General features: G+C 38.2%; 4 protein-coding genes across 9 annotated transcripts; 2 read left to right on the top strand and 2 right to left on the bottom strand.

Moving 5' to 3' along the window:
• The first annotated feature begins 6 nt into the window (after positions 1-6).
• Positions 7-2317, top strand: LOC139768154 (maternal protein exuperantia-like). Of its 3 annotated transcripts, none has more exons than XM_071698066.1 (5): positions 7-98; positions 600-662; positions 896-1017; positions 1089-1333; positions 1609-2317. In XM_071698066.1, exons 1-5 carry the CDS (start codon positions 95-97, stop codon positions 1913-1915), a joined length of 741 nt encoding a protein of 246 aa, XP_071554167.1. In that variant the 5' UTR covers positions 7-94; the 3' UTR covers positions 1916-2317. The 3 variants fall into 3 exon arrangements, with proteins under 3 accessions (XP_071554167.1, XP_071554166.1, XP_071554165.1); XM_071698065.1 differs by having other exon boundaries at positions 26-194; XM_071698064.1 differs by lacking the exon at positions 7-98 and having other exon boundaries at positions 314-662.
• Positions 2318-3725: 1408 nt separating this feature from the next.
• Positions 3726-7646, top strand: LOC139768143 (hexosaminidase D-like). The gene is made up of 2 exons (XM_071698046.1): positions 3726-4540; positions 4670-7646. The coding sequence occupies exons 1-2, from the start codon at positions 4378-4380 to the stop codon at positions 6139-6141; spliced, it is 1635 nt and encodes a 544-aa protein (XP_071554147.1). The 5' UTR covers positions 3726-4377; the 3' UTR covers positions 6142-7646.
• A 19-nt stretch (positions 7647-7665) lies between these two features.
• On the bottom strand, positions 7666-10631 carry LOC139768151 (ras-related protein Rab-28-like). Its single transcript, XM_071698060.1, has 5 exons — positions 10511-10631; positions 10161-10440; positions 8765-8950; positions 8376-8609; positions 7666-8260 (listed from the first exon to the last, which is right to left on the bottom strand). The coding sequence occupies exons 2-5, from the start codon at positions 10236-10238 to the stop codon at positions 8036-8038; spliced, it is 723 nt and encodes a 240-aa protein (XP_071554161.1). The 5' UTR covers positions 10239-10440; positions 10511-10631; the 3' UTR covers positions 7666-8035.
• A 49-nt stretch (positions 10632-10680) lies between these two features.
• On the bottom strand, positions 10681-17885 carry LOC139768146 (uncharacterized). 4 transcript variants are annotated; one of them, XM_071698050.1, is made up of 8 exons: positions 17681-17703; positions 17001-17100; positions 13343-13542; positions 12722-12996; positions 12231-12497; positions 11638-12007; positions 11105-11308; positions 10681-11038 (listed from the first exon to the last, which is right to left on the bottom strand). In XM_071698050.1, the coding sequence occupies exons 1-8, from the start codon at positions 17686-17688 to the stop codon at positions 10903-10905; spliced, it is 1560 nt and encodes a 519-aa protein (XP_071554151.1). In that variant the 5' UTR covers positions 17689-17703; the 3' UTR covers positions 10681-10902. The 4 variants fall into 4 exon arrangements, with proteins under 4 accessions (XP_071554151.1, XP_071554150.1, XP_071554153.1 ...); XM_071698049.1 differs by having other exon boundaries at positions 17001-17885; XM_071698052.1 differs by lacking the exons at positions 17001-17100; positions 17681-17703 and adding an exon at positions 16224-16951.
• Positions 17886-22453: the final 4568 nt, after the last annotated feature.

Genomic DNA, 22453 nt, shown 5'->3' with positions numbered 1-22453 from the left:
CTTCCGGCACTCCGTTGCCGATTGAATCGATCGCCGACAGTTCTGCCGAATAAGTAGATCGTCTCGAAGCTGTTAAACTAAACGCGTGACGGAAATGAGTAAATCAAACTCTCTTCTCAATTATACCTTTGTCTTGATTCTTCTTTCTCTCTTTTATAAGTGAAGTGTGAAAAAATGAGAAAAAATGCCTATGTGTAATCAATAATCATATATGTATAAATGTGATGATTGTATATAAAATGATTATATGTGATTATATAGAGTATTGTATAATCACTTAATACTATCGCATTTAGATAAGATCCACAAATATAACATCTGTCGGTAGTACTGTCACCACGCGAATAGAAAATTAATAACTTAATTCTTGAATAGCTATATAATTGCCTGTAACAAAATTTTTTTTTACAAAAAGTAAAATTTTACAAAAAAAAATTTTTTTTTAATTTTTCCCAGGCAATTAGCTATTCAAAAAGTTGTTTTATTCGCGTGGCAACGGAATATTATGTACTACCGATTATACATTTTATATTTTTGTATCTTATCTAAATACGATAGTTACTTCGAATGGTTCAACGATAACTTATCGGTTGTTCTAGCGCCTAATAAAACTTATCAGTCCGTCAGAACGAGGTGTGGTGCTTATATAAAGAATAAAAACGGTAAGTAATAGGCAATAAAAAGTGTACAACAAGCTCCTGCCTTTCTCCTGGCAGTGCTCGCACATTAGCATATCGGCTACAAAAAGATAAGAAAAGGGAGATCAGGGCCAAGCTCTCCAAAACTAAAGAAATAAAAAAAAGAAGACTTTATGCAAAGAAACAACGATCTATCGCCACTGCATCAAGAGAGGGATTGACTTATGAATCTGGACTATCATGCTACAACGTTTCAGATTTACTTGAGAATACTCCACGTGCAATGAACGATCCCAACAATTTTGAAGATGATAATTACAGGATAGTTTACTTTGACCTAGAAACTACAGGTCTTAGAAGTACTGACCAGATTTGTCAAGTGATTAAAAAAAATACATATACAGTTGAGATAGATTTTTGTACAAAAATTATTGAGAGACCTTTTTTTAGATAGCAGCATATGATGGGGTATCAACATTCAACGCCTACATAACTCCATCCATACCCATCTCGAGGTCAGCATCCGCAATAACCGGAATGCAAATCATCGATGGGGATATGTATGTACACGAAGATTTGGTACAGACAATACCCGTACGAGCTGCTCTGGACGGATTTTTGAAATATCTTGAGGAGATAAGCGGCAAAGAAAATAAGGCCTGCCAGATAATTCTTTTATCCCATAATGGCTTCAAGTGAGAAAATGTTTTTTTTTTAACCGGTCAAGTAACTGTAACATTTGCTTTTAAAATTCTAAGATTTCTGACTAATTATTCAACTTTTTGGGATGATTGAATTACGTAGAAGCCATTCAGCAAGTGATAAGGCTGATAAATAAATAATAAATTACTTATGTATTATTGCAAATTTTATTATTTATGACAGAGCTGATTACAGTTGCTTGCTTTGTTGGTAGATTTGAGAGTAAGCTTTATTGTTTTCTGTACATTTGATCTATTATTCCATACAGATTCGATGTTCCAAGAATATTGTTTCTAGTTGTTAAATTGGGAGTGATGGAGACCTTTAAAAAAACAGTGAGCGGATTCGCAGATACTCTCGATATTTTGAGGAATGCACTTCCAGAGAGGCGAAAAAATAAACAGAGCTTTTCGGTAAAAGCTCTTTTACAAGATTTCCTTCCAGGCGAAAATCACGAGAACCTTCACAATGCTGTCGATGATGTTATCATGTTGAAAAAAATTATCGATTATTTGAAAATAGATGATTTGCTGATCAAAAAGTTTGCTAAGAGCGTCACAAACATGATCGAATAGAAAATCCATTATATTCGCTAACAAAGCTTCGCTACGATCAGTATATCAGAACAAAATTTCGCCAAATTTAATTCAAAAAATGGCTAAAGCAGGTAGGTACTTATAAACAGAAATATACTAGAGAAAACTTTCACGAAGAATGCGGTTATGATGGTATCAGAGTTTTGTTTGGAGTTTGGAGAGAGCATCGATGAGCTCGAGTCACTACGTCAAAAAAACTAATTGATAAACAGAATGATAAATTTCTTTCGCCAGTACATAGAATAACATTTAAAGTAATTTAAATCGACCTGACTTAAATCGAATTGACGTTATATTGCCAGTCAGGTCGATTTAAATTACTTTAATTCTAATTGATAAAGTTTATTCCTTGTTCTCAGATAAATAAAGATATAAATTATGTTTTGTTGTTTATTGATAGAACTTGTATGTCACATAATTTTAGAGCGAGTACTCCTCCGTAAGCGCTCGTTAGGTTAGGTGCTTAAGTTTGAAGTGCTGTCATATTACTCATATTGTGGTGCTGTATGTACTGGGTGTACACTTTCCGCGCGGGTGCAGTCGCTGCGACGTTGCCAAATCTCCCTTGTTAAGCTATGTGTACACGATACTAGAAATCGGGGGGAGTAGTGGGACGCGGGGGTTCTGGCAACAGCGCACTAGCGTTTGAAGTAGTGGGAGAGAAGGGGATTGCTCTGATTGGTCGCCGCGTGTATAATGCGTGCTGCTGTTCACGTCGTTCACGACCATGGCAGTCTAGCAGACGAAAAATCAAGCAATTTATACTTTAATAATTAATTTTTCTACGAAATGTGCGATAACCTTCCCCTTTCTTTCGCTCATTTATTTGTAAATTATTAAGTTACATGTGCATATTTTTTTTTCCTTATTATTTGCATTTTTTCTTGCACTTATTTCATTCTGAAGGTATGCAATATATGTCATTTCCCATAAGAACCTATGTTAAAAATGCAGCCAGTTTCATGAAATTTTAATATGCTGTTCTGGAATGCAAAATAGAATTATGTGAATTTTTTGGGAATTTTTCACCGTCCCGTTTTGAAAAAAATTCACTCCAAAAATTGTACTTTTTAAACTTTTGGAGTAGATTTCTTTCAAAACGGGACGGTGAAAAATTCCCCAAAAATTCACATAATTCTATTTTGCATTCCAGAACAACATATTAAAATTTCATGAAACTGGCTGCATTTTTTTGTAGCCACTGAACCTCTTTAATCGAAGCACGCTACGTGAACTGTGATATGGCCTGTTTCAATAGCCAATATCACAAAATTTTACGCGATAACCCTTGTTTTTCTCGATATTTCTGAAAAGTTTAGATTACGATCTATAAGAGCTCCGTTTTTTGAATCTCTGGTAGGCCGCCTTCATATAATTAATATCTCGTTTCCTGTCTCCAGGAACCCCTCTACCATAAGAGCTCATGTTAAAAACTGTGATTTCAAAATTCATTTTTGCACATTTTTACACGATAACCGATGCTAAAATTTTTCGAGCACTTTTCTCGCATCTCAATTTATACGTCCATGAAGTTTTTTCCAATTTTTAGATACATCCATTATCTGTAGAACCTCCTTAAAGTTCATCAAATTTTTCGCTTATTCATTCAGAGGATCTCCCAGTCTCCCATATGGACAAGGTTCGCCGCAATTTATTCCTCGCTCCGCTCGCCGCTGAAAATTCAAAACGGGCCTGCCTTGTCACTCGGCGTAGCGTGAGATGCAGGAATCAATAATTATATCGTCCCGCTACGCCACGCACAATCCCCAATCCCCAATCCCCACGGATCAGCGGAGCGCAGCGCAGCAGAGCCCGCGTGCTGCAGAATCGAGGCGTCTCCGTGTCTCCTCTCCGATCTCCGGCTCCGGCTCCGGGTGTCTCTCGGCGACGCCGACAGACCGCGCGCGTGGCTCGCAACGCGCCTGTGTTGCGCATCCGACCAGTCCGAATACTCCGAATACTCCGAATGGTCCGAAGTGTCCGAATTAACTCCGAAGTACAGGTCCGACGACGCCACGCCACGTTCTCTCGAGCGATCGCTCTTGTCCACGAAGGCGCCGAGATTACTCTCGCGCTCGAGAGATCGTCCGTCGACGAACGTCCGTCTCCCGAGGGCGGAAATGCGTGCGGCTCGCGACTCGTCGAGCAAAGCCGAGCGTGTCTCCCGCATTGCTCCACAACTATAAACGCCGTCTCTCTCTCTCTCTCTCTCTCTCTCTCCCTTTCTCCCTTTCTCTCTCCTTCTCCTTCTCTCTTACCTTCTCTCTCTCTCTCTCTCTCTCTCTCTCTCTCTCTCTCTCTCTCTCTCTCTCTTTCTCTCTGTCGCGGAGATCGCGCGAACGATGGACGTGACCGTGCGATAGATTTCGAGTGTTTCGACGGCGCCTCGAGCTCGAGATCCCCGAAGAGCTGATCCTACGCTGTGAACTCTTCCCGACGTCATGACGCGTCTACGGGGCCGTGCGTCGCTGATGGTCGTCGCGACGATCAGCTTCGTCCTGCTGGTCGTGATATACCACATACTGAGCAACGAGATCGACGAGATGTCAACGGGCAAGATCGGGAGCGCGCGTCTGAGAGCCGAGGATGTGTACCAACAACCAGGTGAAGTCACGGACGGCCCTCAGGGCGCTGTCAGAGTAGGGCAGCAAGTAGACGGGCGGATGACGGGTGATTTGAGGAACGGTAGGAACAGACTGGTTAACGAGTTAACTCATGATAAATCGTTTGCAGACGGCACTGCACCGCTGTTCAAGGGCCATAAGATCGTCCACCTAGATCTGAAAGGCGCCCCCCCGAAGATGAGCTATTATAGCTATCTATTTCCCCTGCTGCGAAAGCTGGGGGCCACCGGCGTCCTCGTGGAGTACGAGGACATGTTTCCCTTTGCTGACAGCATCGACGACATACGCGCCGGCAACTCTTACTCCAGGAAGGACATCGCGCAGATTCAGAGTATCGCCAGGAACAGTCAGTTGATCGTCATACCGTTGATACAGACCTTCGGTCATATGGAATTTGTTCTCAAGTTAGACAAGTATAAGGACTTCAGGGAAGTTCCGCGTTACCCGCAAGTCTTGTGCCCTACGTATAATAAGACACTACCGTTAATCTACGAAATGATAAACCAGGTCGTATCTGCGCATCCGACGTCGAAATATTTGCACATAGGTGCGGACGAGGTTTATCAGATAGGAGAATGCTCAAGATGCTTAGACGTAATGGCCAAGAGGCAGTGGAGCAAACGGCAGTTATTTCTGGATCACGTTTCCGCGGTGGTCAAATATATTAAACAGAAATACCCGGAGCTGACCGTACTTATGTGGGACGATGAATTCCGCGATATATCGCCGCAGGAGATTATCGACCGAGGCCTTCACTCGATGGTGGAGCCAGTCATTTGGAAGTACACCACTGATCCCGGCATGACGTTAACGGATCAGCTGTGGGAAAGTTACGCCGCGGTGTGGAAGGGGGTCTGGGTCGCGACAGCGTTCAAAGGAGCCACCTCGCCGGACAGGTATTACACGGACATTTCGTATCACATGGAGAATCATCAGCGTTGGCTAGAAATCATTCAGAAATACTCGAGTCAAATCACGTTCAAGGGTGTCATGTTGACCGGATGGCAGAGATACGATCACTTCAGTGTCCTTTGCGAATTACTGCCGATAGGACTGCCCTCTCTCGCTATTAATTTAGCTATATTACAAGCCTCGGACATAAACGGCTTCCCCGTAGAATTACCCGATCGTCTATCCGAAGCTCTGCAATGCGACGGTATCGTCTCGTTAAGCATACCGGAGCCACAGTACGGCTGGACCAAGTGCGGCTTCCACGGAGTGTCGGTATACGCAGCTGTTTTACGTCTTTACTCTTTGACGCAAGAGATAATGAAGATGGAGCAGGATAATACCTACAAAGGATGGTTAAAACCGTACAACATCAAATACTCTTTCGCGAGTCCTAGTTACGTCGAGCGTGCGGTTACCGATTTGGACAGGCATAGAATGGAAATAATGTATATCGAGAAAGATATGCGTGCAGCGATGGAAGATATTTATGACAATTATACGGTACAAGAGTGGCTTGACACGTATGTCGCGCCTCTAAACGAAAAGCTCAATCAGTTGTGGGAAATTAAGGAGAAACTTTTGGAGATAAATACGTGGCCAAGGAGACCTCTCACAAAATCTGATTTATAGTATAAAAACGGCAGTTTCTCGAAATAAGTAGGCGAAGATATTCATGTTCTTTGTGGTATAATAAGAGACTGAAAATTTTAGTAAAATAATACGCGAGAAAAAGAAAGCGAATTTTTTTCGCGAATAATTGTGAAAAATTTTTTAGCAATTATTTTTTAAGAACGGCGTGGATAATCAGTGAAAAATGTAAAAATTTTGAACTCGTAATTTTACATCTTGAGCAATCGTTGTACAGAATATGTGATAATATGTAATTTAATAAGGGAGTAAATCAAATCATAACTTGCACACCGTCCGTATGAATTAGTAAATCTCGTTTATATCGGTGGAAATAATTGCATTATTTATAATAGAACTATAATAATAGATATTTCTTATTTAGGGCACCCAAGTTTAGAAGAACTATTTATATGTAATTATTTTTTTCTTCCAAATGCAAAAAAGAAATCATAAATGCACTATTAATGTTCTGAATGATTTACAGAGATAGACGGTGTATAAAGATAGTTATAGCAATCTATTGATAAAGATATATTAAACAAAAAAAATATGATTTTTTAGCATTAAAATAAATAATTTATTGTAATTTTATTAAGCATGCTAGATCTCAAATTATTGTTTTTTAGATTTTGAAAATTATTATATATTATATATTATACATATACGTAACGCGCGCGCGCGAACTTTATATAACGTGGATTATATAAAGTTAGTCTTTCCAATCATGTACGCACAAAATGCTCTTCTTCATGTTATGTCTTCTAATTATAAACGAATTGTCTACGAACAACACAGAGTCACATTTTACTGGATTGTTTATCGAAAAGACATTGGCAATTTAAATTAATGTATATTAATTTACGCGTATTAACGCAGCATCTGCAGTTTTAGCATAAGCAGGGAATCGTGCCATAAGCAGATGATTGTGACATTATGCCCAATTAGATGAAATTTTCAAGGATAAAAAGATTACACTGTATATGTGCTTGAATTGACTTTTTATGAAAGAGACGATAAATGAGGGAAAAGTGTTTTTGATTAAAAAATATCTTTGCGTATAATACTGTAAAGAACTACAAGTGCTATTAATAACAATGTTTGTAAAATATAGAAGGATAATATGTGGAATATCTTAAAGACCATTCTTTCGATATTTTTAAAAATTGAGAATACAGAACTTCTCTTTATTTGACATTTTTATTATTGTTAGAATATTTTTTATATCGGGTCTTTTTAATCAAGCTGTGTCAGACTTTTCGATGAACGAAACTGCTTGTAATACGATATTTCATAAATCTTCCTAGTAATTTTGAATTCTTCTGTGAGCTACCAATATATATAATGTTACACATCTTTGCATTATACCATGCGCTTTGTTATTATTTCATAATGATTCTTACTATTATAAAAGTATTTTTAATGTTGTTATATATAAATAATATATTGCGCGTGTAACTATTATCACAACTAACGAGATGCGATTAATAAATCTGTTTTTCAATCTACAGTAGACAAACTCTGTGATCATGTTTATCCATTGGCCCCGCGCTACATAAGTTTTATTTTCATCTATACAGTTATATAATTTAAATATGATGCGCGATACACAAATTTGATACATTTACGCGCAAGATCCAATTGTAAAAAATACATTCTCGATATTGACATTATGTGTTTGCCGTTATAAATACATGCGCACTCAAATGAATGAAACTTATATAACATATATTGTACAATTGATTATACAATAAGAGATGTTGTCTAACATCATGTATGAAATACGGTGTTTATTATTTTTATTACGGCTATAATTGTACAATTTTTGTCGAATCTAATGGAATTAATATGTATAAATTTACATAAAAAATATATTCTAAAGAGTGTCCGATGATCATCATTGCAGTGCGCATACCGCGGATTTCGAGGTGGGGAAATGGGGATGGAACGCAATCGAGTGTTGCTTCTTATTAGGAATCCTTTTTACGACTTTGTGTATTGCATTCATGTCTACCGTGTCCCCAATTTCAGCGATAATGATGGGCTTGTGAAAGTCTTGATCCGTTCTTGTTAATCGGACACCCAAGACTTGCGCCGCCAAACCTGCTATGCACAAAGATACCTGAAAGTACAGTAAGAATCTTTATAATTCGTATTCATATATTGTATAAATAGAAATCTATCTATCTATATATATGTACATTTTTTAAAGAACGTTTTTAAAGAAAAAAAATTACCGATTCTCCAGTTCTCGCAGACATGTCGTGATAAGCCAATCCGTTTTCCGCGGCGAATCGATGCGACCTGTCTCTCTTAACTGTCCTTTGATGGTCCATGTCACATTTATTACCTACTAACGCTATTAGAGGCATTTCGTCGTAGGCGCCGATGAAATTCCTGATTTTACTGAGCCACTCTTCCAAAATATCGAAACTTGAGCTATTCGTGACGTCGTACACCAAAAGAATGATCTGATTCATAAATATAATACATTTGGCTTGCAACAACATACAATTAGCGCATAAACAAAAGGCATATCGATATTAATTAAATAAAATTAATTTAATTTAGTTTAATAAAATTTTTCTTTTGGCAAGATAAAAGCAGCGGCAAAAATTGGCCTTACGTGCGCTCCGAATACATATTTGTCCAACATGTTGCCGTGCAGAGCGAGCCCGCCGACGTCCCATAAATGCAGATTAACATTTTTGTAGCAGCCGACGCTGATATTCTTGAGGAAGAAGTCGATGCCGGCGGTAGGTGCGTATTGCCTGGTGAAATCGTTGTTGCAAAACTTCTGGACGATGCTGGTCTAAAGAAGGATCCTTGAATTTCAATTATCAAGAATGACAGGCGTCGCAGCAGGGAAATAACAGGTATCACACGCGTAAAACGCAATCAATAAAACCGCGCGGTAATGACAGCCGTGCAGTAACTGCTGATTGACAAATTAAAATTGTAGTTAAAGCAATATTGTTTGCTTATCGCGTGTCACAAACAAGCATCGATCTGCTTAATTTCTCATCCTAATTTATTCCTAATGTTTATTCCTACTGTACGTATTATCTTCGATGAATTTAAAAAAATTAAAAAGTAATTAAAACGATAATTTTTGCATTATTTAAAAAAAAAATAATGTAAAAGTTATTTTTCTTATATTGTATACGAACAGAGATTATACAAGAGAAAGAAAACATATGGACATATTTTATATACTTATAATTACATATGAAACATTTTTTCCTGGGTTATAAATGTGATAAATTGTAATTATATTAAATTTTAGCTGAATAAGTAAAAGTTATGCCCAAAAATGTATGAGAGTTTATTTCGAATTACGCAAGAAATATCGCGCGAGTGCCCGATTTTTCTCTGTTTGTCATTCCGCGACACATTCTGCAGATATGAAACGACGAGAGAGAAAGAGAATAGCTTCCAAAGGTTAATAAATTCATATTTGACCTACATGATTTTGCCTCGTTAATGCAAAAATGCATCGATTAGAAAATTCATCTCTACCAATTTGCTTTATTGTTCTATCATTGGCAAGTCGAGGAACACGATAAACCGCGAGCGTCGCATGTTGCGAAAGTTTCCGCATTGGATCCAGAGGCACGAAGTCGCGGCCAGAAGTTTCATCGATTTTAGCTCGCGTATTACATTCATCGTTAATCCATATTGCAACCGTACATTTATTACAGAAACGTATGGCAATAAAAAAAACCCGCATTATTAATAATATTGACATTGACTCCACGTAAAAAATTATATAAACATCCGCAAAAACACTCGTCAACTTCACTATGGAAGACGTTTATCAAGTGCTCTTCGATAAGCTCTCCCTATCACCTGTTGAAAGGCTCTTGCTATACCGTTTTTTCACCATGGTGATCGGCAAACAAATTTAAACGGACAGATGCACGCTATTAAATATCGTTGGGTGTTGGGTCTCGAAACTAGGGATCAACCACCTCTGTCGGCCGTCTACGACGCGAGGAAGAACGCGACGCCGAAAAACTCACTTTGCCGGCGCCGGAGTCACCGACGAGCACGATTTTCAGCCGCTTCTCGCTTCTCGACTCCTCCTCGACGTCCGACATCGGGGACGCGGCGACGGTGCGGGACGAATCGGCGACGGTCCTCGATGATGATCATGCGAGCGGCACGACTCGTCCGTCGGGACGGTCCTCGACTGACTATAATGGCGCGGCATGGAATGTGGCAGCTCGCGTGTTGTGGCCGACGAGCGAGGTCCGCCGAATCGACCGGCTCCGATGGCCAGTACGGCGTCGTCGTCGTCGTCTACTCGCAAACATGAATAAATTAGCAAATAATCGATAAAACGGAACCGTGCCATCGCCAACGTGCGTACTTCGCGGTTAGTAGCGGTTCTGGACGCGAGGAGCACCCTGACGACGACGACGACGACGGCGATGACGATGACAACAAAACGTTGTGCGTAACGTTTCCGGACAACGACGACGCATCTGCGGTGTTCTTGAACAGTTTTTGGAAGTTTAGAAGCGAATGTTGTTCAGTGCGGAAAATTTATAATATTTAATGCTTGCGATATTAAATTACAATTTGTTTTATGTTACAATCTTGTCTTCTTATTACGCTAGTCTACATTAATACTGTCGTAAAGAAAATATCGTATTTTATATAAATATATTACTTTGTCACTTTATTTTTAGGCACTTTTTTATGTCAATAGAATCGCGATAACATTCGCGAAACAATCTGAAAACCTATCGTCGACGTGTCTCAATTAAAAATCAGATCCTTATAATTTTGCAAGAGGTAGTAATTCGAAACTCTACAACAAGTAATCGTTCTCACGACCGTAAGCCTGTCGGCTCGCTCGAAATTCGCTTTGACGATTTCATAGTACCTTCCGTCACTGAAACAAAAATAAAATTTATAAATGTCGCTTGTTCTATATACATCGCTATATTTATTTCCTTACCTTAGACTCAAACATTTCATCTTGATACACTTCACACGTAGAACATCGATAGCTTTCTGACTCTTGTCCGAGAATCGCAAGTTTTCCGGGTCCCACCGCAACTCCAGACGCTCCAAATTGGGACAATTGTTGGCGATTCCATCCATCAATTGATCCACGTGAATGTTGACGCCCAGCCTCTCTGAAGTGCCCATCACAAGTATTCTGAAATAATATTCGAATTTCTAATTCCAAGAAAAAAACATTAACTATCAAAATTGAACTTATAATAGTAGAGAGAGAGAGAGAGAGAGAGAGAGAGAGAGAGAGAGAGAGAGAGAGAGAGAGAGAGGGAGAGAGAGAGAGAAAGAAAAGGAATTTTTCTAAAACTGTTGACAAATGAACGCTTAAAATTCTGTTAAGTGGAAGATACATACAATAATCGCTATTTTTATTTAGTATACAATTTGCGTGTAACGAATTTAAATCACGTTAAACAGATAACCATTAACACGGTACTTATATGGGTACTCAGTCGTGTCACGAATGTTTACCTCGCATTAGTGAGAATTGGTAGCACGCTTTGCCAAAGTTGGTCAGTGATATGCGGCATGCCTGACAGCGCGAGGCCGTACAGCTGATGGCCGTGCCTCGACAGGAACTTGTGCAGGGCGTCGTCGCTCAGATTGTCGGAGCTATCCAGGTCCAGGGCTATCAGGTTCCGCGTATTCCCAAGCTCGGTCCAGGCCTTCAGGACATTATCATTGAAGCTGTTCAGTTGTCCGGCGCTCAGGAAGCGTAATCCAGGGATTCTGGTCAGCATGTCGATCAGGCATTCCGTCGACAGATCGGTAGCGGTAATGTCGAGCTCCTGGATACTCGACTTTTCCCATTCAACTTGCATTACGTACTCACTCTGCAGATCTAAAATGTTGCAAGCAACACGAATTCTTGAAAATCTGACGTGAAAAGATACATACATGTTTATTTAAGTCGAGTGGAAGATTTTTTGCGTTAAATTCCGACGTATAGGTAGTATAGTTAATTTAAACAAAAGTTTGCGAAATGACAGACTTCAAAAATTTTAGTTAAATACATTTTTCATAGAAAATATAAATCAAGACAGTATATAATAATTGTATCTCACTTGTTCCTTGCATAAGAAGGCACGTCAATCTTCTGCTCCTTTGGAAGAGGGTCTTCATAGTCGAACCGGTCACTTTGGCACAGAAATTCACGGCTAAGCATTCTAATTGGATGCAATTAGAGGAAAAAGCGTCGATGTGCGAATCATCCACGAAGTTGATCCCGTACAAATTGATCACCCTTAAATTCGGCGTCGCCGACTTCAACTTGTGCACGTTGATCACTTCGTAAATTTCCTCTTCTTCCTCTTCGACCTTTTCATATGTTCCTGGAGAATAATAGATGAAGTAATGAATTATAGAAATAATATTATAGTAAATATCATACTATAATAATATGTTTTAATGTATAAATAATAATGCATCCGTTTCATTTTTCAAAAACACATTGGTTATCGATATTCAATTGATTTACAGCCTACGTGCCCTACATGATACGCGAGTGATATCACATATAAGATAATACAAAAAATATAGATGTTTAATCAATTACCGATTAAATGAAGTATCTCCAGTCCATTAATGAAGTTGTAAATCTTACGCATGAATCCTTCCATAAAGATTACTTCCGACAAGCAAATGCACATGTATTTCAACTTCGTAGGAAACGCTTGCATCTCCGAGAAGTCGTGCAATTGCATCGCGGTCGAAAAGTCCAATAACATGTGCGTTAAATTTGGACACTTATTGGCTAATTCGTGAAGAACCGTATGAGTGATCAGTTCGATCGGTAATTCGATGTACCTCAACGAAGGTCCAAAGCGTACGCTGGAAGTATTAAATCGTCATTGCTTTGCAGTATTACAATTCTGTATCTAAAATAAGAGTGAACTTTGTTCTTTACATATGTCGTCACGTCAAACATTAATATCAAATAAGTACTTCCTCGACTTCGGTTTCGATTTAAGAGATTCATTCGATAATTCAACTTCATTGCGATAAGATCAAATTATTTGTCTAAAATTACTTCTGTGATTATCGTGCACGTGCGCGGGGCACCTATCTATCTCTAAAATTCGTATGCATGAAACGGATAAGAAACACTCGCGCGACAAGCGCGAGGATTACGTATACCTGTACGGTTTCCCGTATTGCTATATTTATGTTGCGTTACCTGATTAAGTGTAACAAATTTTCCAGGGAGCTCACGTGAAGCCCGCTTACTTCCGGTCTTAGGGACACGTGCTTCCACAGACGCGTGTCGTACGCGATTTGTCGCCAGCGTTTGCAAACGCGAGCCACCCTGCATATCTCGCGGTGCGAGAGGTAGCAAAATACGTTTAGAAGAACTTTGTCCGGCAGCTTTTCGATCGTCTGCGGAGAAAAGACATTTTATTTATACTAGGGTCATACACGACACGCCGCGTTGATCGGAGTTATTCAAGACTGTTCGGGAAATTGGGAAATAAATTAGGAAGTGACAACTCGATCGGATATCTTTACGAATCAAATCGACTTGTGCAATTTTCGTACATGTGCTTCCTTCGTGTATTATTAACGTGTAATATTCGTACGTTGGCGCGATTTCGAGGCGGATTAAACTTGTGACGCAAATACACCATTTGTCATCGAGCTTGCCCTGTCCGTTAAATCAGGCTATATTTATCAGTTTTAGATGCCGATTTTTCTTTCCGCAGAATCTTCGTATGAACGTAATACCGAGTAATATTTAATGTCTAGTACAGTGTGCGAATTTTTCCTCCTTCGAGAAAAGTTCTAAATCTAACGTGACGTACGTGGGTTCAGATGGTCGCGCGAAAAATAGACGATCGATGTTAAATAAGTCAACTTACAGTACGGCTTTTAGCGGCACCACCCTCAGAAACGTACATCTGAGACGTTTCCAGGGCAATCTGACCCCAAACGTCCACACCACCGAGATCCATGGTGCTGCTTCTTTTGACGTTCGATCAAAATGAAGACGTTTGGCTTTAGGTAGTTTCCTTCACGTATACACGGTCTATTTCCTCTCCCCGATAAATCAAACGTTTAAATCTTTATTTTCCGGTCTTTATTACTATTTTATTTCGAGAGGTCACCTTTATTTTTGCTCTTAAATGTCACCATCCGGCTTATCTCGGCATGATTTTTACGTTATAAACGTTAAAATTTTTAATTCGTGCACTTTGGTGTTTTTAAACATAAAAATTTAATAGGCGGGAGATATTACTGTTTGCAGTTATACGAGATCTATTGGAATCGCGACACACGAGACAGAATTCGGGGAAGCTTAAACTACAAGTCTTCAGCGGAGTTTTAATCGGATCGCGCTTGCGCGTCGCCCTAAATATACGACTTGGAAGGCTTGCTTGTACTTTATTTTAAACCCCACCGTGTCTACATCATCGGCCGGGGTGCGAGTTTTATATTTTTTATGAAATTTACTTCCTGATAAAGAATGAAACTCGAAATAAGCATTTTACTCGCGATCACCATACGCAATCAACCACGCACGCAGATCTTCAAATTTTAAATAAATATTTTAATTGTCAAAAAGGAAAACGCATTTGCAACTGTCTTGATGCATTTTTGTATGCACACGATATCTATGCAAATTATTACATAATATCGCACGCTGATAATTTGTTAATATAGTTAGTTTTATATGTACGAGTGATTCATAATTTGCATAATTATCTTTTGGAATATATTATTATTCTGTTTATACATAGACATATTCTACCTATTTTTGAAAATTGTATAATATTTACATGATTTGTAGTCTTGGCTCGCTTACAAAAATTAATAACATTCAGAAGAAAGTAGTTGGCACCGAAATCTGTATCATTATTTAATATTTACATAGCAGAAATTTATATATATATATATATATATGAATGTTATTAATTTTTACGAAGGAGCCAATTAAATATATATCTCATACTTTTTCAAGAAAAGATTTCCTATCACTCTAATAAATTTTACGCCAATGTATAGATATATTATGTAAATTCAATGCTTAAATACTCGCGAAACAACCTTCTGATTGGCGTGATTTCAATTTAGTACATTTAATGAACCATCAGCAACAGGTTACGCGTCTATCGCGTAATTAAGGTGCATAAATCACGTGTTGGCCGGCGAAGTTAGTGTGACTTAAGGAAACTAATTACATCTAGAGAGTTAGGCTATCTCTAACCGGGGCATCGAACTATAATAATAAGATCTCAATCGATTTTCTCGGTAATAGTCAAGTTTATCTTATTAAACTTACTTTTGCAGTATCTATTTATCAAGTTGTGACATAGAAATATAACACAAGAAAATGCTGAAGTGAAAATTGAGGAAAAAATCTGATTGCTTTTTCTGTGTCACATTATCTTAATAACAGATTAGATTCGTGAAACGTATAAAACATATCTTATTTTGTTATTTTCCACACACACACGATCACAAGAGATTATACTTGTAATTATCTGTCAGTCTGAAACGATTAACGATTATTTTATGAGATAAAAACCGGCTTGCATGTCCTCGTGAAATAAATAGCTACATATCGGAATCTTGACAAGTCGACCGAAGAAGAGAATAGCGAAAGTAATAACGAATGTAATAAAGGTTTTAATGTTATATCAGAGTGTCGTAACAATTTAACGTCACAATTTATTAAAGTAAAATAAAAGTTTTAAAATTATATCAGAATATCGTAACGATCTAATGTCGCAATTTACATATTAAAGTAAAAAATGCATGGAAATGTAAAGAATTGATTATTATTTCACGAGCTTTAATTTTAGAAAATAATTGTAATAATTCTTTTTATCAAAGATATAAAGATATAAAATGTTTCTAATTTTTTAAAGCAATTGTTTGCCCAGAAACTGCTGTGCAGCATTTTGTGTATAGAAAATCACGCAAGTTACAACATTTTTGTCATGATAGCAAAAAAGAAAATTCATATCCGCTTTTTAAGGTATTATTAAAAAATATTTAGTGAAGGTAGTATATTGTTGTTTTTTTTATCACATGATATTGATTCGAATGATCAGGATTACCGTTGACTTCCCTCGATGCGTCATGTTAAATTCTTCCTTAGTTATCGCGTTGACGTGCTCCACAGCTAATTGCGTCCACATAGTCATTGTTAAAGCTCAAATAACTTTATGAGTGGAAACCGCACGAATATGATTTTAAAAAAATTGTATTCGCGAACATTTGCGTTTGCATTCCTCGGTGAAACGCACCAATGGTCCATGCCGAAGATCGACTCCGACTGATCGAGCGGATCAGCGTTTGACCGTCCTAGGAGAGTCAGCAGCCGTGACTGAGCCGTTTGCTTTAATTAGTTATAAATAAAGGCAGAGTGGCAGGCAGGCATCAGGCCAGAATGGAAAGAGCTATTGACATTCCCCGACGGCATTGATGTGTTAGCGGCACACTGGTTACGTGGAAAAGAAACGTGAGCAAACGCTAACATTTGACGTCGCGAAAATCTCCTCTCGTTCGGTTATAGTTTAGCAGGTTTAGCTGAACGTTTCGCTAGCTAAAAGCTGAACCACTTTGCCGGATAGCGATTCGGACATTCGTGGATGATCCGTCCGAGATAAAAGAAAAAAAAAGAATTTGCACACACGCACTACGCGCACTTGCAATCTGCGCGTCTTGAATATTTATGGAATGAAACATCATAACCGCGTAACGTCCTTCAACGTAAATTATTTCCAAAGAGATTTCAAATTACGGGCACAGGTGATTTCAGCAGTTCTTTTTTTCTTTTCCTGCAGGTGAACGCCGAGACAGATCATTGGTACTGCAAAAATAGACTCGCTTACCGTATTAGGGCGCCTTATTGTCTTCTCGGGATCATCTCCCTCAAAGGCGTTGAGCTGTTGCAGCGCAGCCTCCACGCTCAGGACATTCCAATTCGACATTCTTCGCATGTCCATTATGGCGAGATTATGGAGACGAGACAATTGATTAGAATAGAATCCCAAGATAAACGGAATACGAGAAGCAACGAGCAATTTTCACGCTGTTATTTTGTAAGCCACCTAACAATGACGAACGCATATAAGTTTATCGATACTTTATCAATTATAATAACGCAAATAGCAATGAGGGAATCAATTTAGGATGGATCGGGAATCACGATCGATATCACAATCGACAGTCTCTTCGCAGTCACTTGTTACAAAACTCCCCGCGACACCTGAGAGATCGGCACGTAAACCCATTAACTGAGAATCGCAGCTTTTCGCAAATATTTTATATAAATATTATTTACGAATTATATTACAATCGGGAAAACGTATATTCTCGATTTTCGTACGATTTTTTTACACTTTCGCGAGGCACACAATAACTTTTCCGTCACGTTTTCACAGTCGCAGAACTACAGCCATTGCCGCCGATTTGATCCCCGAGCTTTGATCCGATTCTGACTTTTTCACGCATCTAGCTTGTGCGTTGGTCGAGAACGGGCGTCGTTCTAGATAAACGAAAAGTAACGTACTCAGTCATCTCGTCGTGATGTTCGCGCAGACGTCCGTCTGCGTTCTGCGAGTCGGAGGAGAAAAATTGTAACTAAAATAATCGCGTGTTTCTCGCCGCTTTCTCAAAATAGACCCAACTGGAGTGGTTCGCGAGCACAAGCACCTCGTGCAAGCGAATCATTCGAGAGAGGACGGTGTACATTTTTTATGTGCAATCCGCCAGGAAAAAGAAACACGCACGTTTTACATGGTGGAAATGAGACAATGGACCACTCACATCCGCTCCTTTTACGTCCGTGCAAAACATTGTTCGTAATTTTTACCAAGAGCTAATTAGCTCTTTCACATACGGTTACAACGCGGGGTATCTTCAACCACGTATTTCGTATTATGCTTTAAATTTTTAAAATTTTTCAGAGTTTTCGAAGATATTAAGTAGAAATAATGCAAGATAAAAAGACAAGACAAACGAATAAAATAAAAGAATAAAACAAAATTGTTGTCTTTGAAAGGAAAACAGTTATTCGCGATAAATCCGCTATCATCATATTAACAGATAATGAAATATGAAATAAATATGTTCAGTATTTAAAATTTTATTGCGACTAATTGAATATATGTACTTCAGTAAATATCTTTGTCCCCTCCTGTAGAATTTGAGCTGCCAAGGAATGCATTATGTGACTCACAACATCATGATTCACAATGTACATTGTTTTTCTACTCTGTGGGATATAGAAGACACATTATTTTTTTTTTCCTTTTGCGCAATCAAATATATGATATATGTATATGTGCAATCAACAAAATTACGTATCCTATTCTCTCGTCCGTGCTTTTCGAGATTATATACGTTCATACAAGTCCTCTAGCATTTTCTGATTCTTACTTTTACATTTTCTGTCCAACTTGAAAACTATTTTAATTCACGCAAGTTTCGGGAAATTCTTTTAATGAATGAGTTCCTCCCTCGAGATCGTGGGAGCTGTACGAAGGTCGAGTATTCGGCATCGCGAGAGAATTCCCTGTTGACCGAAATCCAAGAGGAAAACCCTTGGCATCCTGCCGCCAACTTGATTAATTAAGGCCGCGCTTAATGTACCAAGTACGATCGAGGCACATAATTTTTATATGTATAAATGTCTGGATCTAATAGAGCATATCAAAGATGGTTTCTTCTGCTATCTGATTCATATATTAACGTGAGGCATATCATATATTAAATTATATATTATTAAGAGCCTTGATTGTTTGAGAAATATCTGTTACCGGAAAATGCTTTCGGAAGTAATATTATCTTCAGGTAAAATCCTTTGGTTTATTAAGGCTCTCATCTTTTTATCCTTTTTATCCAATTTTTTTTATTCAGTCTCTTTATCCAATCTTTTTATTCCAAATAGATTTTCATGGAAATTTGGCAATTAATTATCTTACGGTTGCAAAATAGACAAACCAATTCTTTATTCGCCAATTTCTTATTCATCTACCAACCCAGCCAGCGTGATAGGTTGACGGTCAAATACCCCTTAAGGGAGTATTTACTTCCTTAAGTTAATACTCCTTAAGGGAGACTTATGTCCAGCAGTGGACGCAATGGTCTGTGTGCACTGTGTCACACTGTGCACACAATCCATTCATCACACAGTCTGTGTGATGAATTTCTTGTTTTCCTAGAAAATCTGGACCTGAACGATAGAATGGAAATGGAATATGCGGGGGAGGGCTGTGTATAAAAGAATTGTCCCCAAAAATATTCACTACATGGGGACTTCTACAACGAAAAGACATGAGAAAGGTACTCTTTGGAAATAAAATCCATTCTAATAACAAATATCGATAGAAATTAATGCCCACATAAGTCAGATTCGACATGTTTTCGAATTTCATGTCGACAATCCTTACAGAGCCTGTTCTCTCAGCGCCTTTTGTGCTCTTAGGAATAACAAGGCATACAAAAGCTGGACGTCTATACAAATAGCTCTAAAGATGTAAAAAAAAGTACTTTTGTTATTCAATGACTCTTTCGGGAAATTTTAAATTGATCGACAAGTATATTTTCTGCAGAGGCATTTGCAATAATTAGAATCTTCTGAGAAATAATTTTATTAACACTGTTAAAGCAATCTTGCTTAACTCAAAGGTTCCAAAGACAATATCAGAAATCCAACATTAAAAGCGATATAATTGTTGCATCTACATAGTGTCCAGTGCACAATGAAATAAATATGTATATGAGGAAAAGTGACAGCGAACTATAGATCGGTGTTTACATACATCAATAAGTAGAAGGTATTTCGAGATATCGTCTTAGTCCGCGAGTCAATCACGATTACAAGTTTCGTAAATATTTTCGTTCTATTCCAGTAAATTCCACTCTTTCCAGTATTTTCATCCTATTCCAGTAAATTTTAATCTCTTTAAATTCTACACATTCCACACATACTAAATATTTGTATTCTCGCAATTATACCATCAGGAAGACATCCATTGTACGAAATCAAGGTTCATGATTGTGATATTTCAAAGCCAAGGTGTGTTGATTTTGTTGAAATAAATGCCATCGCATTCGATAGCCCTAAAATCAAAATTTAGAGCCTCATCGAGTTTCTATGTAAAAACTTTGTCTTCACGACAAGCTATCTATAAACGTGTTATATAAATAAGAAAAATCTTTATCACAGGATCTCATAGCGAAGAATTGTTTATTTAGAAAACGCAATTGCACATAGAAATTATATATCGAATTATCGATCGCTCAATCGCTTGATGCCGTTATCTCTTCGCTGTGAAATATATATTCCGAGGAAGTTTCAACGTCGCGCGCTCACACAATAAGATGTTACGTAAATCTCGATGTTTTTGAATCGACTGTGAAAGCCGATAAACATTAGACCGGATGCGCGACTTATACGTATTCGCTACTCATACGCACTCGCCGACGTCCGTTGACGCGAATTGGTGATCGTCCAAGGAGTCCACGTCTAATTATCGACTCACGTTTGATCGCGCGAATTTAGCATGCATAATTCGCAACGAGAACTGCGCATCTCTTTCCTCGCTATTTACGGCGATCAGCGCATGATAGATAAGATTAGCAAATTGCAGCGACGATACAATCCACTATCGCGCGAGAAGAAAGTAATTATGCGATAACTCTGCAATAATTTCATAACTCTCGAGTCAAAGAAATTCATCGAAGATTAGGTGGATATAACGCTTTACGTCAATACAATAAAATAAAACGTACTAATGCGAAGAAATGTACCATATAATTATATTATAGATGTATCAGGTCGAGTTATTTTCTCGTGATTTAATTTTATTGCGTGACAAAATTGTGCCGCAACGAGCAAACGTTGATCACGATTCGAGATTTGACGAATAAAATTTCAGAGAACTTGTACATTTATAAACAGATTTTGAACATTTGAAACCGTATGACACATTCTATATTATTACGAACAGCACATTCGTTACTTAAGTAATTTTTACAAAAATATTCCGTAAAATTAATAAAAGCTATCGCTCCATCATACAATCTGATAAGGTGACAATTTTTAATCGCCTGCTTCTGACAATTTTCAAGTACTTTTCTGAACGAAAATATTGCGCGATATTAATTCTTCTTAATTAAAATGCCGCTAATAAGAGATTAATATATTTTGAAACATTTAATTCGAAATTGTGCATATCTGAAATAACGTTGATATAACGATAAAGGCTTTAAATGCATGAAACATGAATGAGATTGAATTATAGTATAACTTGAATTTCGCCAATTAGCGGTATAAATAGCATTCAAGAATAATCTTAAATATAAGCGAATACGGGATACCAAAGAAAAGAAAAGAACAAAATCATGTTTCGGCAGATATTTACTTAAAATTAAGCCGTCGATTATTGCATGTGTATTTCGCTATTTTACTTTTCTAAAGATATTTTGTTGTCAACACGAGTTGAGTGAAATAATTGCTTCACGCTCAATGTTCGGAAGAGTACACCACAGCGAATACTTTGATGATCACCCGTTAGATAGCGTTGCGTTCTAACGTGTGCGTTCACGGTTTCCCGTCCTTCGTATTCTAGTTACTGGATTTATAATCTTTAAAAAGACATAATATACCTAATGTTAAATTCGGCAACAATACACGCACCATATTTGCTACAATTTATATTTTCTTTTCCAAATGATAACTCACACGGTTGCGAATCGAATTACTGTCGAAACGTTCACGTCGCAAATACAATTCTGATTCCTTTGACTTGTACGCGACGCAAGATCGATCCGGCGTCACAAAGCACTCGCGTACGTAATCCAGTTTCGGTCCCCCGCCCCCGTCTCGGCTTTCGTTCCTTTAGGGCAGTTTAGGAAAACGAAGTATGCGCGCGCGCGCGCGCGGAAGGGTGACACGCGAGAATTAATATCTGTCCAAACTGAAGGAAGACGCTGATGCTATCAAGACTATCATCGCTAAGCCTCGGATAAGCATATCGACAAATAATGACATTGATTGCAACAACAAAAAAACGAAAAACTATAATATTTAATTGTATAAGGAAAACATGTTACCCAGACAGCACAATATCCCAAATCGGGACATAAGACGTCTCGAAGAGGGCAACGATCCAGTCTGTATAGTGTATATTATATACAGACACGCGCGATCGTTGCGCAAGAAGCCGAACGCGTCCTTGAACTTACAGCTCGATCGCTTCCTCGTCTTCCACTTCTAATTGTAATGATCGAAGAAGCTTTATAGATTTGTTTGAGGAGCCAATCTGCTGAAGGACAA

Source organism: Temnothorax nylanderi, unplaced genomic scaffold (genome assembly GCF_030848795.1).
Source record: "Temnothorax nylanderi isolate EJ_2023f unplaced genomic scaffold, tnyl_v1.0 TNYL_tig0014_pilon, whole genome shotgun sequence".
Lineage (NCBI taxonomy): Eukaryota > Metazoa > Arthropoda > Insecta > Hymenoptera > Formicidae > Temnothorax > Temnothorax nylanderi.
This window is presented reverse-complemented; position numbering and strand designations above follow the sequence as displayed.

Excerpts from the sequence above, each read along its gene's own strand:
- LOC139768154 (XM_071698064.1), top strand. The coding sequence starts at position 506 with ATGTACTACCGATTATACATTTTATATTTTTGTATCTTATCTAAATAC. Across the intron at positions 1,018-1,088 it reads GTACTGACCAGATTTGTCAA|ATAGCAGCATATGATGGGGT; the intron begins GTGATTAAAAAA and ends ACCTTTTTTTAG. Across the intron at positions 1,334-1,608 it reads TTATCCCATAATGGCTTCAA|ATTCGATGTTCCAAGAATAT; the intron begins GTGAGAAAATGT and ends TATTCCATACAG.
- LOC139768143 (XM_071698046.1), top strand. The coding sequence starts at position 4,378 with ATGACGCGTCTACGGGGCCGTGCGTCGCTGATGGTCGTCGCGACGATC. Across the intron at positions 4,541-4,669 it reads GGATGTGTACCAACAACCAG|ACGGCACTGCACCGCTGTTC; the intron begins GTGAAGTCACGG and ends AATCGTTTGCAG.
- LOC139768151 (XM_071698060.1), bottom strand. The coding sequence starts at position 10,238 with ATGTCGGACGTCGAGGAGGAGTCGAGAAGCGAGAAGCGGCTGAAAATC. Across the intron at positions 8,951-10,160 it reads GTGACTCCGGCGCCGGCAAA|ACCAGCATCGTCCAGAAGTT; the intron begins GTGAGTTTTTCG and ends ATCCTTCTTTAG. Across the intron at positions 8,261-8,375 it reads CTGCGAGAACTGGAGAATCG|GTATCTTTGTGCATAGCAGG; the intron begins GTAATTTTTTTT and ends CTGTACTTTCAG.
- LOC139768146 (XM_071698049.1), bottom strand. The coding sequence starts at position 17,114 with ATGGACATGCGAAGAATGTCGAATTGGAATGTCCTGAGCGTGGAGGCT. Across the intron at positions 13,543-17,000 it reads CAATAAGGCGCCCTAATACG|ACGATCGAAAAGCTGCCGGA; the intron begins GTAAGCGAGTCT and ends TTTTCTCCGCAG. Across the intron at positions 11,039-11,104 it reads ATGAAATGTTTGAGTCTAAG|TGACGGAAGGTACTATGAAA; the intron begins GTAAGGAAATAA and ends TTTTTGTTTCAG.